This window comes from Carex rostrata, chromosome 30 (assembly GCF_964058835.1).
Source record: "Carex rostrata chromosome 30, lpCarRost1.2, whole genome shotgun sequence".
Lineage (NCBI taxonomy): Eukaryota > Viridiplantae > Streptophyta > Magnoliopsida > Poales > Cyperaceae > Carex > Carex rostrata.
Genome location: NC_135947.1, coordinates 5,758,537 through 5,777,012, shown reverse-complemented (window position 1 = coordinate 5,777,012; position 18,476 = coordinate 5,758,537). Strand labels below are relative to the sequence as shown.

General features: G+C 35.6%; 1 protein-coding gene across 2 annotated transcripts; it reads left to right on the top strand.

Annotated features, from left to right (window-relative positions):
• The first annotated feature begins 13,794 nt into the window (after positions 1 to 13,794).
• Positions 13,795 to 17,910, top strand: LOC144546652 (DNAJ heat shock N-terminal domain-containing protein). 2 transcript variants are annotated; one of them, XM_078295183.1, is made up of 9 exons: positions 13,795 to 14,221; positions 14,601 to 14,729; positions 15,312 to 15,441; positions 15,940 to 16,060; positions 16,361 to 16,442; positions 16,681 to 16,731; positions 17,160 to 17,198; positions 17,316 to 17,427; positions 17,585 to 17,910. In XM_078295183.1, the coding sequence occupies exons 1-9, from the start codon at positions 14,006 to 14,008 to the stop codon at positions 17,713 to 17,715; spliced, it is 1,011 nt and encodes a 336-aa protein (XP_078151309.1). In that variant the 5' UTR covers positions 13,795 to 14,005; the 3' UTR covers positions 17,716 to 17,910. The 2 variants fall into 2 exon arrangements, with proteins under 2 accessions (XP_078151309.1, XP_078151311.1); XM_078295185.1 differs by having other exon boundaries at positions 13,798 to 14,221; positions 17,588 to 17,910.
• Positions 17,911 to 18,476: the final 566 nt, after the last annotated feature.

Below are 18,476 nucleotides of genomic sequence, written 5' to 3'. Positions count from 1 at the left end.
AAAGGAATATTGTTTGACAATCGGTAGGAGATTTAATTACACATATAGAGATCACATTTTAAGAAATGGCAAGGATTCGAGTCAAATTGAACTAATCCAATTAGGGTAGCATTAGAGATATCTAAGATGTGATCAGTCAACTTGTAGGCAATTTGGGGAATAGAATCTAGATTCATGAATAACACATTTCAATGGATATATTGAGCAAAGCGGACAAACAATGGAATTTGAGTTTAATAGGCGAGATAACAATAGAGTTCATAAGATTGATTACCTAGGAGTCAAAGTGAAAATTCAGATTCGAACTAGAGGGTAAATATAATATCGTATTAAGTAATTTAAGCTAGTCTTATGAAATTTGAATTTTGTAAAAATAGGTTTAAACGGTTGGATGATAGGTAATATTATTTTATTATTATTTTTTTTTTTTTTTTTTTTTTTGGGTTTAATCACATCTATAATTAATATAGGTTGTAGCTCGTTAATAGGGTAGAAGTCACATATGAATTAGAAAGTCGGGGGTCATAAAGTGATTTCACTTAAGGCCCTCTCGGAAATCCTAATTAAAATTTTTAAGAATTTATTTAGAACTAGTAATAAAATAAATTAAAATTAGAGAATTAATTAGTTTTCTAAATTTTCTAGAGTTGCAACCTAGCTTCCGTCAGTAGTACGTAAATTCATATGATGTCGTTACCCTTAACTTAATGTCGTGGATACAATGTATGCACTCTATCCAGGAGTCATCATTAGGCTTGCTTGAAGTGCGGATAAAATTGGAATCCTTGTCCCTAGCTTTCTTTCTTTGAGTAAGAAGGATACGTCGTTCGAATGGCTAAATCATACGGTCTGACTGTCACCCTTTTCCCATGGCGGGGTGCGTGGTTAACCATGTTGCTCTTAGCGGGATGTCGAAGTCTCATGTATCTAATACCGTAAGGTCCAAAATGAAAGTCACAATTAATTATTATTCTGTCGAGAATTCTTACTGGTGATTAGACTAGTCTGCTAGTGGTTAAAACGACGCGCTGGCCACCATCAGGGTTAGGCTTTGCCGGCTGAGACACGGTTCTGCGTCGCCTCAGTTTTCATTTCTTAGATTTTGTATGAAAATTTCGAACAATCGCGGTTTATATTTTATAGACTTTTAAATCTCATTAATAACTACATAGATATAAATTCACAAACTATAGTATGACATTTTCCACTTAATGAATTTAATAATAATTCGAATGTTTGCCTCGGCTAGATTTTTTTTTTTTTTTTTTTTTAATCCAAAAATTTAATCCCTTTATATAGTTTAGTTTACTGTATCGATCATCCTTTAATCAACTCACAATTGTTATTTACCCATAATACCAATTTTTTTTTTTTTTCGCTAATTATCGTTTCGATTTCGGGGACGGTCATCCATCGTGTGATTGAAATGTAGGGTAACTTCACCAAATCATGGTACAATAGAGAGGGGACGAATGATAAGAGGAAATTTAAATTTGTAAGTATATATATGCAAAGCTTTATTTAAAAAGTATTGTCAAAGTGCTTTGACCCGTGTATTCACGTGTGTCTATATATATATATATATATATATATATTACTTATTGATATGTGACTATGCTTCTTATTTGTTTCAATAAGTGATACCCAGCTCAGCCTATGAGGATTACGGTAAGCTGAGCTCTGATACCACCCTAAGGATGTCACACCCCAAACCAGGAATTCTGGATTAAGATGTGATCAACCTCGCCTCGTGCTTAATTAGTCATTAAGCACGCAAGGCTAATCATCAATAATAAATCAAACAGCAGCGGAAGCAAAATAATATAAATATCAAGCATCAGTCACATAGCCAATAAATAAACATACACATACATAACATATAATCTGATCCATCTCGGATCCAAATAACACCATCTATAGAAGGGAATACATGATCTATCGAGCCCGTATATATAACACAGGAATACGGGACTCGTAAACCTAATCAAAAGTCTAACTCTAGTTAATCAAGCGGTGTGGCCATCGGGGACAACTCCTGACAACTCCTGCTGCGGATCACCAGATGCTGTACCTAAAACCCACGAAACAACTTGTGGGTGAGCGACGAATCGCCCAGTATGTGACCCAGAATTATCCCCTCAGGGATCCTCTACGGTCAAAGCACTTTTATTTTTAAAATGAATATAGTTAAAATATGCACATGTGTGAACCTATATTAATAGCTAAAAGAATTTATAATGCTTTTGAATGATGCCATGATGCGATTATTCTATTATGCCAACATGCGAAATAAACCCAAAATAAAATCAAAGTGTAATATCGGATATAAATCAAGTCGGAATCCAGTACTCCTTGCACTGTGTGCCCAAATACAATAATAATAATAATAATATGGATAAAGTAATCACCCCGTGCCGTGCCAATAGGATCAAAAGATCCAAACAATATAATCCAAGGACTGCGATCAGAGTGCAATGATACACGTTGCCTAGTGACATCGAGCATTGCTCCACAAGATAATAGCACACTACCCAATGGTTATATCAAATCCAATGTGTCATCTCGCCTAACGATTCATCACCCAAACATATCCAATAGGAGAAATCATACAATGCAAGTCGTAAAAAGTTAATCTCTTTCCTCATGAGCAGAAGAGAACTCTACCGTCTGGCCAGTCCAATAGGTACACCACGCATGATTCCACAAGGCTCGAGACCGGCTGAGACCGGCTGAGTCCGGCTATGAGTCCGGCTATGAGTCCGGTCATTGGGTCCGGTGTGAGCCCGGCACAACCGTAGGCTCCCGTTGACCCCCGTTGACTCCCGTAGACTCCCGTAGCTCCCGTAGGCTCCCGTAGCTCAACCTTGGAATCCGTTCTAGTCAAAGTAGCTCCTAATGTAAGGAAGGGATAAATCCCGAATCGTATCGTGCCACAGAACTCGAGATCGGAACTGCTCACGTCAAATAGTGAAATGATCGAAAAAGGGGTATATATATCAAAGTGTATATATATAGTATAATCCTAAAGCCATCCAAGGATCAAGTGACCCTCAGCTCAGTGGCTGTCGGGCCGTCCCATGCCAAGTGACACCAAGACGGAACGAAGTCACTCGGCTCTGCTCAGCTCTCACCAATGCATGCGTATGCACGTAATATAATAATAATATATTGTCTCCACGAGAAGAAGACAAACTAGTATCCTAATATTCTAATAATATAAATATAGTAGTATTTAACTTCTCTACTCCTACAATACAGTAAATTCAGGTTTTTCGGGGCATATGCAATTCTACCTATATTGCAGAAAGGATAAACATGCTCTACAGTTTTAATGCAACTAATTAAAAATAAAGTGCGGATGTCAGGTCAGATGGATCGACTGGTAAGAGTACGCCCACGAAAAGAATAATTCAGATATCCCACACCTGAGGGGGCTGGAGTCTTTGTCGCTAAAAATCAGCGTGCTCCACATATGCTCCGATCTGCGGGTCAATCGGATCGGCCCACGGGTCGGACTCGTACGGAGTCGACTGATCTGTGATCACGTAATTTAAACTAATTAAAATCTATGCTAATTTATTATAACCCTCGTTCCAGTTAATGTGCAAGTCAATTTCTCGATTAGTACAATTTTATAAAATTACCGATTCAGTCAGTCTGACTGATCCGGTTAGGCATATATTAATTATATAATTTCATGTCATCGAGTTTAGCGTTAATCTTAATTTCTTTATAAGTTCGTCAGATATTGATCATTCACTTTGATCTAATTTAATCCTAAATTAATTTATATATTTAATAATTTAATTTGAAGATATATTGCTTGTAGAAATTCAAATGTCGAATTATTCGTCAATAAAAATAATTGTTCCAGAGCTACGGTAAATTAATGGGTTTTACTTAACTAATATATTCTTATTGCCTATCTACTTTGATTTATTTTAAACGGACTACAATTAATTTTAATTGATCAAAATTCGGTTTTGAAAGTAAATTTATAATCAAAAATCTCTAATGCGAATATTTTAATAAAAATATATTGATTGTATGATCATTGCAATTTTTATAATCCGTTTTAATATAGTTTAGTTATTTTATATTCTAGATGTCTAATTCTTTTATAAAATTTTAAAAACGGAACCTTTAATTATTGTACGCATTTTCTAATTAATTTATTCCTAAGTCGTGCAATTCGTTATTTTTATAACTAAATTAATTTCTACGTTTAATTAGTCGTTTCGAATCTATGTCCAATAAATACTTTCCGTTGCTAAATAAATTGGTCCTTTAATAATTAACAACGAATTTTTGTACAACTTCGAAAAATGTTTAAAAGAATTATTTTAACTTTAAAAACTTTTTTAAAAACTTTTATTTTAGTTTAATGTGTTGGGTGTTTTAATTTGGTTTGAAAGAAGTATAAATAATTTACTTGATCAAAATTTCGGTTTCTAAGGCTAATTCGAAGTTTAATGTTCCTAACCTTAATAATTGGTGTATTGGCATAACTATTGCTAATTTGCATTTTAGTTTAGTATAGTGATTTTATATTTTAGAAATGCGAAGTTTGGATTATAAAATTTTAAAGAAACCGTTTAACTAATTAAACTAATTAGTCGTTACTTTCGAAATTGTAACTTTAAAATTAAAGTCTAGACACGTTATTTTATTACATACCTTTCGGTCCTTATAAATTAGGAAAATTACCACATGTCATAATAATTTCGTTTCACTCCTCAATCTTATATAAAATTAGTCACAACCCCTACATTAATTTATTTATATTTTGGTCCCTGTCAAGTCAAGGCCTGGTACACAAAAATCAGCACAGTACCAGCAGTTCACTGGGCTGGTACCACTGGTACCAGCACTTCTCAAGTCAGCACAACCACACCACAGCAAAGCACAAGCAAGACCAGCAAAACAGAAAACAAGGCAACAGGTCAGAAGCAAAGCACACAGCCAGCAAAACAGCACAAGGCACAGGTCAAGGCAAACAGAACCAAAACAGAGCAAGGAGCACAGCCAAGGCAACAAGCCAGAGACAAACTATCACACCCCGCGGCCACGGGTCGTAACAGTCCCCCGCCGTAAGCATACAACGCCGTGTATGCTTACAAGGCAATTAACAATTCATACAACATAACAAGCAATATAAAATAAGTTTCTAGTATATAATCAGAGTACACAGTCTGGTCAGAATATCATACAACAAAAGTATCTCATCCGGATACCAACCACGAGGCCTACCCTAAATCTATACAACAAAACATATCTAGGGTCATATACTGGTAAGCTACTAAGGCCTACTACTCTCGTGCCTCTCCGAAATCAGTCGCACCAGTACCTGTAAAATAACCGGGAGGGTGGGGGTGAGAATAAATTCTCAGTGCGAAAGTTGCCACAGTTTAGATTATTGGACTTGCAATCAAACTCTATATTCAAAAATGAAACCCAAACAATAACAGTTCAAACAGATATATATATAATAATAAATAACAGAATGCCAATGCTCGACAACAGTTTAATCAACCTGAAACACAGTTTACGGAATTTCCAAGATGAATTTCAAACACAACATATATTTTGGCTTAACTCAATTCAATAACTCAATTCAATAGGGCTTGTAGCAATTACAGATGTTCTTTCGAGCTGAACCATTATCAAACCCACATCTGTAGGGTTACTGACACCTACAGATGGCCAACCGCTGGACCCTTTATCTGACACCCATCTGCAATCGCTTGGCTTAACAGTTTATTAAGGTCTGGTTCGAATCATATAAAGAAAATCCTTTTTTAGAATCGTTTCCAATATTCGTCATATTCAATCGACCTTTCAAATGCATTAACACGTAGGAGAATGCCACCGAGCCATAGACGTTACACATGTCACCCACGATTTCCAATCACATCTCATAACATAATCACCCTCCCTCGTCCCAACCGGTACTGGGAATATCGAGGGCCGTTCACCTAAGGCCATTTAGGATCCTGGGAATCCAAGTCAGCATACAGCCCGACTTGGCAAATTCATTGGATCCAAGTGCTTAACTTCGTAAATCCATTCACATACATATCAAATCATTTAGTTCGTGGTGACTTTCAATCAAGATCAGATCACAATAGATCAACATAACCTATAACCATACCAGCATGCAAATCATTCAATTCAGATCAATTCGAGTTTAATTTGATTGGGCTATGCAAATGCTCTACACAATTCAATGATGCAATCAATGATATTCAACATGACAAACGAATAAACAGTTTAATTCCTGAAAATAAAGTATCAAACAAGTCCAAGAATCCCGCACCTGTTTAAGACGAGCGTACCGCTTAGTTATGGATCAGGCGTCTCGAATTGCCTCGTTAAGTCTTGCTCGACCGAGCCTACACCTATATTATACGTATACTTGGTTTAATTCGGGTTCAGTGGTCTATACGTTCACTTTTAGTTTACCAATGGTTCATACAATCCTAATTCAATTCTTATGCTTTGGTATCGGTTCTTTTCGGTTCCTTCTTTCTTACTCAAAAACCTTTAAAACTCACACAACTTACTTCTGGGTCCCTCAAACCCTACACAATTCCACTTAGGTTACCATTCATTCACCGTTTCACTACTTTGGTTCTCGGTTCAATTCAATTTACCTTTGGGTTAACCCTAATTTGGTCAAAACCTCAATTTAACCGTTAAACGTTCTAAAAATTCACGATCAAGAGGCAACCCTACCGATTACAAGTCTAATTGGTCGGGTTAAACAAATCAAATCACGATTATGCCAACTTTCATTTTTGGCACGAAACCCTAGAAATCAGATTTCACAAATCGGAGGAAATCGGGAAAAAGATTGACAAATAAACAACCAAGGAGTGTAGAGGAACTAGTCCTCGAGCAATTCGAACACAAATCTCGAGTTTAAAACGAAAACCAGAGAAATCGAGAAATCGTAGATTTTAGAGAGAAACAAAAAGAGAAAAGAATACCGAATAGGAGAGTTAGAAGAGATCCACGGGCGTTTACTTGGTTCCGGTTTCGATTTCTCGCAACAATCGGGGGTTTGAGAGGAACGGGAAACTCTCTCGCTTTTTTTCTTCTCTCTTGGCAGAAATTTCACTTAAAATGGTAAAGGAATGAAGTGGGAGAGAGAGAGAGAGCAGGAATTATGCAAATAAGCCCTTGGAATCACCCAGTGCGGATCACTCACCCGCACTGGATCTGAGTGCGGACGCACTCGGCAGTTTGTAGGTCCTTCCAGCACTTTCCAGTGCAAAAATCGGTGTCGGTGCGGGTCCTCCACCCGCAGTGCGGGTCACTTCACCCGCACTCAGCACTTAGTCAGTTTTCAGCATGAATTTTAACACAGAAATCACCCGCAGTGCGGGTGGATTCACCCGCAGTCAGAACTTAGTAGATTTTTGGAATGAATTTTAACACAGAAATCACCCGCAGTGCGGGTGGCTTCACCAGCAGTCAGGACTTAGTAGATTTTTGGAATGAATTTTAACACAGAAATCACCCGCAGTGCGGGTGGCTTCACCCGCAGTGCGGGTCACTTCACCCGCACTCAGAACTTAGTAGATTTTTGGTAGAATTTCAGAAAAAGTCCGAGCGTAATGCGGACGCACTGACCCGCAGTGCGGGTGGCCTCACCCGCACTCAGTACTTAGCCAATTTCAGTTCAACACAGAAAATCATGAGTGCGGCCGCACCCACCCGCAGTGCGGGTGGCCTCACCCGCACTCACAGAAATTTCAAAGGCAATTTAAGGAAAACAGAAGTCAGTGCGGGTCAGTCACCCGCAGTCACCTACCAGTGCGGACGCAGTGAGCCTGTAAAGTCTCAAATTCTCGAAATTTCGACGCGGTTTCGATTCACACTTAACTTACTTAATTAGAGGAACCTAAATTAAGGTTTTAACTTTCATTTTGTTAGCACAATTAACTTGATTCTTGCTTTTAATTCATTTGAATTTAATTGTAAAAATTTCGTAACGTAACACAAACAGAACCAGAATAGGCCACAAGCAAACCAGTAAAACAGAACAGGCCAGGCCACAAGTCAGAGGGCACGGCAACAAGAAAACAAGCACCACAGAACAGACCAGAACAGGTACTGGTACGGTACCAGTCAAGCATCAACCAAGCCGTAGCAAACACAAGCACATACACATACTGGTCTGAGCGAACCAGAACAGAAAAAGGAAGAGGGAAAAGGGGAAGGGGGGCGGCCATGAGGATAAGGCACACAACCCAAGTCAGATCCTTGCCGAGAAAATCAACAACTCGTGCAAAGACAAAATCCGTTCAATTTAAACGAGCACTACAGAAATTTACCCGATTGAGCTAGCACGAGATGGATGGGGAAAAGAACGGCCAGCTCCAATTAAGCACCAGACAGCACCAAGCCGACACCAGCACGGCAATGGCAAGCACCAAGACAAAAATCCACAACCACAAGCAAGTCACAACCCTTCAAGGTTCTCAAAAAGGACCACACAATCAAATACCAGAAATGGTGAGAGAGAGAGAACAAAAGCTCAGCACATGAGCACAAAGGAGAGCACAAAAACCCCAACGAGAGAGAGAGAGAGGGATACTTATACCCAAGGAGGCAGCCAAAGGGAAGAGTGCGGCCACGCCCTCTGTCAGAGGGTAGGCACGCCGAGGCATAGAAGTCAACAAGGGCAGGTGAACGGGGGCGTCTCCCGTACAAGGCGACTGACAGGTGAAGCGACACAGCACGCATCGTCAAAAGAGGCGGGATGGCTATTTTTCCTTCTACAGGGAGGGATAAACAGAGAAAGCACGGGATATGCGGGCCCTGCGGGTCAGTGAGAGAAGAGAGGGAGATGGCACAGGTGGGGTGCGCCGAACAGAGAGAGAAGAGAGGCAAGGAGCGGCGCTCCTTTCTTGCGCGAAAAAGAGAAGAAGATGGGGAGGGGGTTCTGTGCTGGTGGACCCGAACCCCAAATTAAATTGGGTTAATTCCCAAGTTCTTCATTTATTCAAAATAAAGGAGTAGGATATCTTCAAGATTCGTGCAAGGTTAAAGATCAATGGTTTAAAACAATTGAACGGTTTAGAAATTCGTGGCGAACCCGAACTCAAAATTAAACTTGATAAATTTCCATTCTTCATTTGATACGAACCCAAATTTTACATTTCCTTTTGCTTAAGGCTAAAATTCTCTCAAGCTGAACTTAATAGGAACCAAATGAGTGCTTTGAGATTCGTGCTAAATCTTTGATCAAGAGTTTACAAATTTCTGAAATTCCAATGTGTCTAAATTAATTGATCAATAGTCCGTTTTGTTTATAAAATCTGAATTCGAAGTTTCGCAAAATTCTATAATTAAATTCGTACGAATATTCAGAATGTTAAATTTTCAATTTGGGATTCAAATGAATTCGGTATGAGTTTTATATAATTATATATATAAATATCTATTTGATTATACTTCTATAATTCATAAATGAACGTGATTTATAAAATTTTATAATATTACGCGCACAAAATTTCTTATTTTTATACCTTTAATTAGATCTCAATATTATTAATTTATTTACATGAATCGATTTAATTTGTTTTATTTTCTTTTCTAAATTTCACGACTTGTAACAAATTTTTGATTTACAATCTCGTGGGTAATTATAAAATTATTATAGGTTCTATACTTTATTTTATTTCCAACTCTTGAATTTTTATATGCAAAATCTCATAATTCGTTTATATTTCGAAATTTTTGAATCGGTTTAAATCAGTCAGATAAAAATAAGAACGATCATTAATTTAATTTAATTTTTATTTCAGCGTAAAGATCGATTTAGCATTTTAATCATGTTTTAAAATTTCGGAATATAACAAATACTTGATGTCTTAGAATGAATACTTCAATGTGTATGAATGAATAATTAATATTTTAGGTATGAATATTTGCGTGACAAGATATGAATACTTGTGCAACGGATAACTCGAAAGCATGTCATTATGTATCTCATTTGAAAGATAACATTGTGTAGAAAATATTCGTGATTTTATATTTGCAAAGTTTCTCACAAATCGTCAGAAATATTGTTTAAATTGAATAGAGAAGAAAAAATCATCTCTAAAAACGTGTAAAAGATGGATGAGTGATGTGTTAAGTTTTTATATTTGCACTTGCACAATGAGAATGAATACTTTATCCATGAGGATGAATACTTATGCAACGGACAACTCGAAAGTATGTTATCATGGATCTCATTTGAAAGATAAAATTATGTAGAAAATATTCATGGTTTTAAATTTGCAAAATTTCTCACCGATCGTTACAAATATTGATTACATTGAACGGAGAAAAAAAAAACCACCTCTAAAAACGTGTCTATTTTTTTTTTAATACTTGATATTTTAGATATGAATATTTGATGTGTTATAGATAAATACTTAATGCATTATAGATGAATATTTGTGCGCGCTAGTTGTAAAAAAATTTAAATATTAGATAGTCCCCAAATAGTAAGTGGTCCCCCTAAGTAGTTAATAGTTATTCATGTAATTAATGACTGGGGGATAAATGAAAATTGTTACGAGGAATAACTAGGTGCTCCCTAATTATAATAGTGCATGCGTCATAAGAAATAACATAATAAGCCTCTTACAAATAAGGAGAGACACAAATATCAATTATTGATTTAATTAAAAGTTAAAACTTATACTCGTTACAAGATTTGAAATGAATTCCCGAGTAGGGGTGTTCAAACGGTTCGGTTTTATCGATTTTGGACCGAACCAAATTAGTTCGGTTTAAACGGTTCAGTCATTTCGGTTTATTGGATCGGTTCAGTTGGCTTTTCAAAACTGAATTATAAATTCGGTTCAGTTCGGTTTGAAAATTTTCAAAACCAAAATAACCGAACCAATCAAACTTTCATATAATATGAATTTGATCAGAACCACCCCGGTTTATTTTTTAATACTCTGGTTTATTTCTTAATCAATTGCTTTAAATACTTGGTTTATTTCTAAATATCTTAGTTTATTTCTTAATACTCCGATTTATTTCTTAATATACTTTGGTTTATTATAAATCAATTATTTTAAATAAAAAATTAATATATTTCGGTTTGAACCGAACAAACCGAAATAAAACTTCGGTTCGGTTTGGTTCGGTTGCAATGCTAATTCAGTTCGGTTCGATTTTATTTTTAAAACCGAATTATAAATTTGGTTTGCCAAGTTCGATTCGGTTTCAACCGAACCGAACCGATGAACACCCCTATTCCCGAGGGACTTGAGCTTCCTTTGAGGCCCTTTTTTCCGAATTTATATTACCTAAAGTAACTCAAATTTTGTGTTAAGATTCGGACCGTGAGATCTGTTTTGGTAAGAATATTAAAAGGACTCCGTGTATTAGGCTCCGTTCGGAACTTCGGAAGATGCGTAAATTAAATAATTAGTGCTTATTTAATTCAAAGATGCGTAAATTAAATAAATATATATTTTTAAAATAAATTAAGATTTTTCAGTATAATTGAACATTTATTTCATGACATTCTCAAATTCATTTTCGTACAATTAGCATTCATATGTTTCCACTCTTTATAAAGTGGTTTCTCATTCCCATCAATTTCCATACTGTGTAATCTCTTGACAAACAAACATATCCTAAAGTAAATTGATCTGAATTTGAATCGGACGGCCGTATATAAACTCAAAGTTATAAGACACATAGACACACAACAAACATTGGCGAGCGAGAAAAGAAACATAATGTCAATAAAACAGACGACTTTTTAAAATATTGTTGAAATCTAACGATTAAAAATAGTGACAATTGCAACTGACAACCTGCATTTTCCACAAAAAAAAAATGTGACAATTTCTCGGATAAATATGTGTGTGTTGTGTGATCAAAAGAGGATAAATATGTGTATGTGTGTGTTGTGGGCGTGTGCGTGCGTGTTGCGTGTGTGCGTGTGTTGGGATTTTTGCTCGATTCTTAACCGGATAAGTAGTAAAAACCGCGATGGGAGGTGAGTAAAAACTTTAAAAATCCACTGATATTTGTAAATATTGTGGTCACAAAAAATGAGTTGTACCACAAAATTTGGGTTTCGTGCAAGGAATAGTTGTGGCTTTGAAGGCTCCATGTCAGCAGGGGGCGAGACTCCATCTCCTCCTATTTTATTCTTGGGGATTCTGTTGCCCTCACGGAACCATCACGGGACCCGGAAACGTATCCTCCGGAGTTTTTCCGTGCAGAGTTGTGTGGAGCTTTTAATCTGATTTGTTTGTTTTGGATCAGACAAGATTTGATCTGATCCGTTCAATTTAAAACGAATGGATCAAATTAAAAACTCCGCACAGCTCAGCACAGAAAAACTCCGCAGAGGATACGCTTCCCGCGGGACCCTGCGGTTGATGTCATTTTTTTCTTTTGAGGAAGATTGATGTCATTTTTTAATATTTTAAAAGAAAAATGTCTTTTTGGGAACCCGGTTTACAATTACTTTATAGACCCGTCTGTGGGCAGCAGAGACCTGGCGGGCCCTTGTTTCACAGAGTTGAAAAATTGAAAGTAATTTTATTATTAATACTTTTAAACAAATATTTCAACTATAAAAATAAGAACAGCTAAAATATTTACAATTGTGACAAAATAGATTCTAGATACTTCATATAATTATTGGTTTATCTAGAAGTATATAATTTCATATAGTAAGTAGGGGTGTCAACGGGTACGATACGGGTCGGGTAGAGATATTTTCATACCCGTACCCGTTATGGTAACGAAAAAAATCTTTACCCTTATCCGTATTTTCGAATACGGTACGGGTCGGGTAAACGGATAAAAAGTGTCATTAACATTTTGATTTGTATTTTCGATAAAACATTTTTCAAAATAAGAAAAATAATAATGAATACAACTAATTTGTATTATGAAAATTTAATAAAATATAAAAACTTTATTGTATCATGTATCATCTTCATACAAATATATATCTATATATATAATTTTATTTTTTTTAAATTATCTTATACGAAAACGGGTAAGATAACGAAAAAAAATCATTACCCTTACCCGTACCCGATTAGCTAATGAAAAAAAAATCTTACCCTTACCCGTGTTTTCGGATACGATACGGGTCGGGTAAACGGGTAAAAGGGTGCCATTGACACCCCTAATAGTAAGAAACATATTTGTATTCTTATTTTGCATAATAATTACGGTTTGTATTTTCTTTCCATATCATTATAGTGAAAAAATGAATATTTTTTTTTCAAGTTCGAAAAAGTAACATATATATAAATTTTTATTTATATTGTGTTGTTAATGTTAACTCTGTTCGTTCATATAAAATGTATCATTAGCACATCTCCAATTTTACCTTCAAAGTAATTTCATATGCTGATTTGATAATTGCAATGCTAGTTGCAAGGATGTGAAATAACTGATAAATTAACAACCTTAGTAAATTAGTAATATATATAGAAGTGTCAAAGTCATAGGGATATTGAAATTAGAAAACTGCTAAAGACAATTAAAATTGTAAGAGATCGAGATGATACGAAATTTAGTGAAAGATAATTAAAATTACAGATGTCAAAGAAAATACCATCTTTATTATAATATAAAAAGACATTGTTCCTTCATACACTTGGTCTTCCTAAAACAAAGGAAGTCTATTAGCAGAAAAAATGATCGGCAAACATTGTAGTCTTACATAGCCACTCACTAGTTTACAACTTTTGACGTGACATTGAGATACGAAAAATCCAACAGCTAGTCTAGTAATCTCTCTGACTCTTTATCTTAATAAGCGCTACCACGTCAGTATTATGTAGAAGGTCGTAAAGTCCAGTTGAACTACACGCAGAGAGTGAAAAGAACTAAACACTTGATTTTTCCCTGCTAGGGACTGGTGTGCAGGAGAGATCACAGAAAACGAGCGAAGAGCAAAAACATAAAAGCAAAAAAGGGGTAAGAATCATATCTCCTCTCGCGCCTCTCTTCCTCGATGGCGCAACTCCTGTCGCCAGTGTGCGCCGATTCTCTCTTCAAATCTAGAAGTCTTTGTCCCTCCTTCAGTCGATGGCGAACTGGTGTCAGAAACGGGCCCCACAGCCTGAATTTCGGGTGGAGGAGGAGAGATGTGTCGATGGCTGCTGTCGCTGGAGAGTCCAGTTCGACGACGAATGGTGTCGCCGATGACTACTATGCCGTTCTTGGCGTTGTATGTACTTGTTACTTTTCCTTGAGAAAACGAATAGTTCATTTTCTTGCCTTGATCTATGAATAAAATAAATGTTTGCTGAGGAATGCGGGGTGTTTTTTCTTGATCTCTCGAAACTGGATCCACTTTATTCAATTTTAAAGTAGTTCATGAGAAAATTGGTCATGGATTACTTATTGCCTTCATACTTGTCAATTGTCATGATCCCAAAAAGGACCAAAAAGGACTGAAAAAAGAACGAGTGATTATTTTTCCAGGAATAATATTGTCCACATCACGGTCCTCTATTAATTCAGTATTATTACCGGCTTACCAAATATTGATCTATTATTTGTTATCTTCCCCAGTTTTAATTAACTGACATAATGCGTGTAATTAGATGCCAGATGCAACTCCTCAGCAAATAAAGAAGGCTTATTATAATTGCATGAAATCGTGCCATCCCGACTTAAGCGGGGATGACCCTGATGTGACCAACTTCTGTATGTTCATCAATGAGGTCTATGCTGTAAGACTCACAATGCTCTCTTCTGAACATGGATATTGCTTAATTAATTTATTTTTGAAAAATTTCCTGTGTGCCCCACCAAAGTTTTAATGTATATTGTTATTGCCTATAATGAACGACAATTATCTTGCATATACGCCCCTGAAACAAGTATAAGTCATGCATCTCCTATCTAATTTGCTATAGAAGATTCTCTCTGCTTTGATCCAGGCTTTCTATCTCAAATTCTCAATATGCACTTTGAAGGAGAAGTTTGGAGTTTTATATTGGGCATAGAGGGCTATATGAGGCACAATTGACCCCATTGGATTTGTAAAATCCCCCCTAAAATATATGAATTAAAGAAAGCCTCCAAGTGTCCTGAATTGACACCAACCAACCAAAAATCTTGCCTCTGCTCCTGATTTTGTGTACCCAAGAACAAAAGATGCAGAGCATTTTTTGCAAGAATCTGCTGAGAAGATAATTTGTATTTTTGGAAGGATGTGTTGAATGTTCAAGTTTTGCAGAGTGCACAGGAAATTTTTCCAATTAGGCATGACCTGAGGAAGTGTTTAACCTGGATTAGATGAATTTGAGCAGGTATTGAGTGATCCAGTACAAAGGATGGTGTATGATGAGATACATGGTTACGCATTGACTGCCATTAACCCTTTCCTGGACGACACTGCCACCAAGGACCATGCCTTTGTTGATGAGTTTAGTTGCATAGGTAAATTTATCATTGTTTCTTTTTCAGTAGTTCAGTTATTGCAATTAATATAAACTGATGATTTTATCTTTTGCGACAACAAAATAATTATCAATTTAGCAGAAGTTTAATTTCATAAGTGGAAGCATTGCTGAAATTTTTAACGGGAACCGACTAATATTTGAACTAATGTCTTATTGTTCTTTTCCTTATAGTAAGTTTTTGAATAAATAGTTGTTGCTTATATGGGAGGATTTTGAGTTACATATAATGATGTGATCTATCTTTCTTTCATAATTGATATGGAAAACACAAATCGCACTCTTTTGTTCTGCACTCTTATGAAAAGATAAAAGAACAGAAGGCAGCCAAAGTAGGGTACTTTTATATTATGTACTGTAAATAACTACAGGTTAAATAGAAAGCATATAGTTTTATAAAGTTCTTTCTGTTTTTTCTTATAATTATATTGAATTATCCCTAACTCATGTCTTATAATTTGTCTTTATGTCTAAATAGGATGTAAAAATTGTGCAAACATTTGCGCTGACGTGTTTCGAATAGAAGAGGACTTCGGCCGAGCCCGAGTGCATTGCCAATCTGGAAATCCCAATTTGATTACGGAGGCTATTGAAAGTTGGTGTGTTTTTACATATTTTGAAAGGCTTCAATTTTTCTTTTCTAATTTCATTTTATTGAAGTTACTATCCGAAGATCAATCCATATGCAGTAAGTTTGACCACTATCATATTAGCAAGTACGAATTTGGGCTTTTCTTATTTACTTTAGAGCTTAATTATGAGTATATTGGGGTCTAACGGATTTGTTGGAGATGATATTAAACCAAAATAAATGAGAACACATTAGTAATGAAAGCACCATTGTGATACATAGAATAGAACTAATAAAGCTAATCTATATGTATTAATTAAATTTTCAGCCCAGTTGATTGTATTCACTGGACTTCGGCTGCACAAGTCTCTCTCCTAGAAGATGAAATGCGTCGGGTGGAAAGAGTTAATGTGAGTTCTGTTACAATTTTACCTCACCTTTATTTTACTTGGAAAATTTGTGTTCAGTGTGAAATACTTGAATGACTCTGCTTTTTTTACTTTGTAATATAAGAAAAGGATTACTTTACAATCTGGACTATAGACGCCAAATTATGAACCTATGTCTTGAATTGAGAATGTTGGGATAAATTACTATTCTTTATGAATTGTAGAATGAAAAAGGTGATTGTTGCCTTTGTTTTCACAGGTTGGGCTAATGCTGTCTGGAATGGGAAGTTCAGTTGATGTTTTTCGAATGGTAATATTGATTATATTTGTTATAATGCATTTGTTATTTGTCACAAAACTTAAGCCATTGTCACTCTTGCTGGGTTGCTCAAAATCTACTTCTCTTCAATGTTAATGCAAAAGAAAAATTCAAGAATCAGACCATGCTACATTCATATTTTCAAATCACTTGGGAAGATTACCATATTGTTTTTTCACTATTTTGCTATATGTCAAAATAAGCCAAAATATAATTACACACCTTAGGACCTACATGTTTCGTAACATTCTTGTTATGTTATAAGGCCTAAATTGTTTTGTCATGGAAACTAAAGTTGGGTACAATCCTTGAGATTATCATTGATATTCAATAAATATATGACCCAGTTAATCTGGTTATGAGTTGCCCAATTTATTATTTGTAATAATTATTATTGTAATTTGTTATAACTGTGAAAGGCGAGCTCAAGGTGGGAGAGAAGGCAGTCTAAAGTCTTGGTAAGTTTCCTTGTCCATTTCTTTTTGTATTATTTTTAATTTGCCTTTTACTGTTTTGGTAGCTGTAAGCTGAATTACTGAATTGCAGTGATAATCCAAAATGCATAATTAATGCAGGAAAAGGCAAGGGCTAGCATGGTGAAGCAAAAGAATTCAGAGAAAGCGGGGTCATCGACCGGGTCTTGGAGTGATGTTTGGGGAAAACCAAATGAGTACCCAAAAACTACAGGTACTTCACAAAATTGAAATTACAAGAGCTGTTAAGGGACAAACATAATTGGATTATCCTTTAACAACTTGATTTGAACCTGCCATATTGAGTACCAATTATGTTATTACCAACTAATATTTAGACTAAAATTTAGAATATGATATATGCTTTCCAGAAGAAGAGGCAAAGGAAAGAGCAAAACGAGCTGCAGTGGCAGCCAGGAGGTGGAGAGAATATTCGAGAAAAGGTGCGGATCGACGCCCAACCTTCAAACTTCCTGAGGCCATGTCCTCCAAAGACAAATGAGAAAAAAAGGTTTTATAGTGATGTATATTCTAGAACTCTTCTCTCAGTTCCTGATTTCTAAAGAATATTCATTATTTGCAGAGAGCTTGAAATTATAGCTTTCTTGTTGCTCTCTAGCTTTTGCTATTAATTCACCATAGTTGTGTAAATAATAAGACATCATTATATAGTTGTTTATACCATTTTGTTCTTGAATATGTATTAACTATTACATCTTTCTAACAATTTAAGTGAAATTTATATGAAAAGAGAAAGGGCAGCTATATCGGTTTATTTTATGTAGTATCTTGTAAGAATAATTATATTCATCTCCACACTCTTTTCCCCTCTCTATTCTCACATCTACAATTTAAGAATGTTGTATTATGGTCCTCACCAAGTATTTAAATACTTCTAAAATTAGAGAGTTCACATTAAATAAGGAAGATGATAATTATTTAAAAGTTGTATTATAGTTCTCACTAATTATTTAAACACTTCTAAAATTAGAGGGTCCACTTCTAAAATTAGAGGTTGTACTACGGTCTCTACTAATTATTTATCCATACAAAAAAATATTTATCACGATAAACATATACGAGGTGATTATTCAAGTATTTTTTACATATATATAAATACTCTAATGTATAGGTACAAATACTTGTAATACTTGATATTAATACTTGAGTAGAACTAGGGTGCTCTTAAGCTCACCAAAGTTTGGTGAGCTTAACTCTAAAATTCATCAAATCGATTTCAAATGACGAATCTGAACCGTTGAA

What these genes read in the sequence shown, in the direction of transcription:
- LOC144546652 (XM_078295183.1), top strand. Translation starts at nt 14,006, where the DNA reads ATGGCGCAACTCCTGTCGCCAGTGTGCGCCGATTCTCTCTTCAAATCT. An exon ending in ACTATGCCGTTCTTGGCGTT is followed by an intron (nt 14,222 to 14,600) that starts GTATGTACTTGT and finishes GCGTGTAATTAG; the next exon opens with ATGCCAGATGCAACTCCTCA. An exon ending in GAAGGCAGTCTAAAGTCTTG is followed by an intron (nt 17,199 to 17,315) that starts GTAAGTTTCCTT and finishes TAATTAATGCAG; the next exon opens with GAAAAGGCAAGGGCTAGCAT.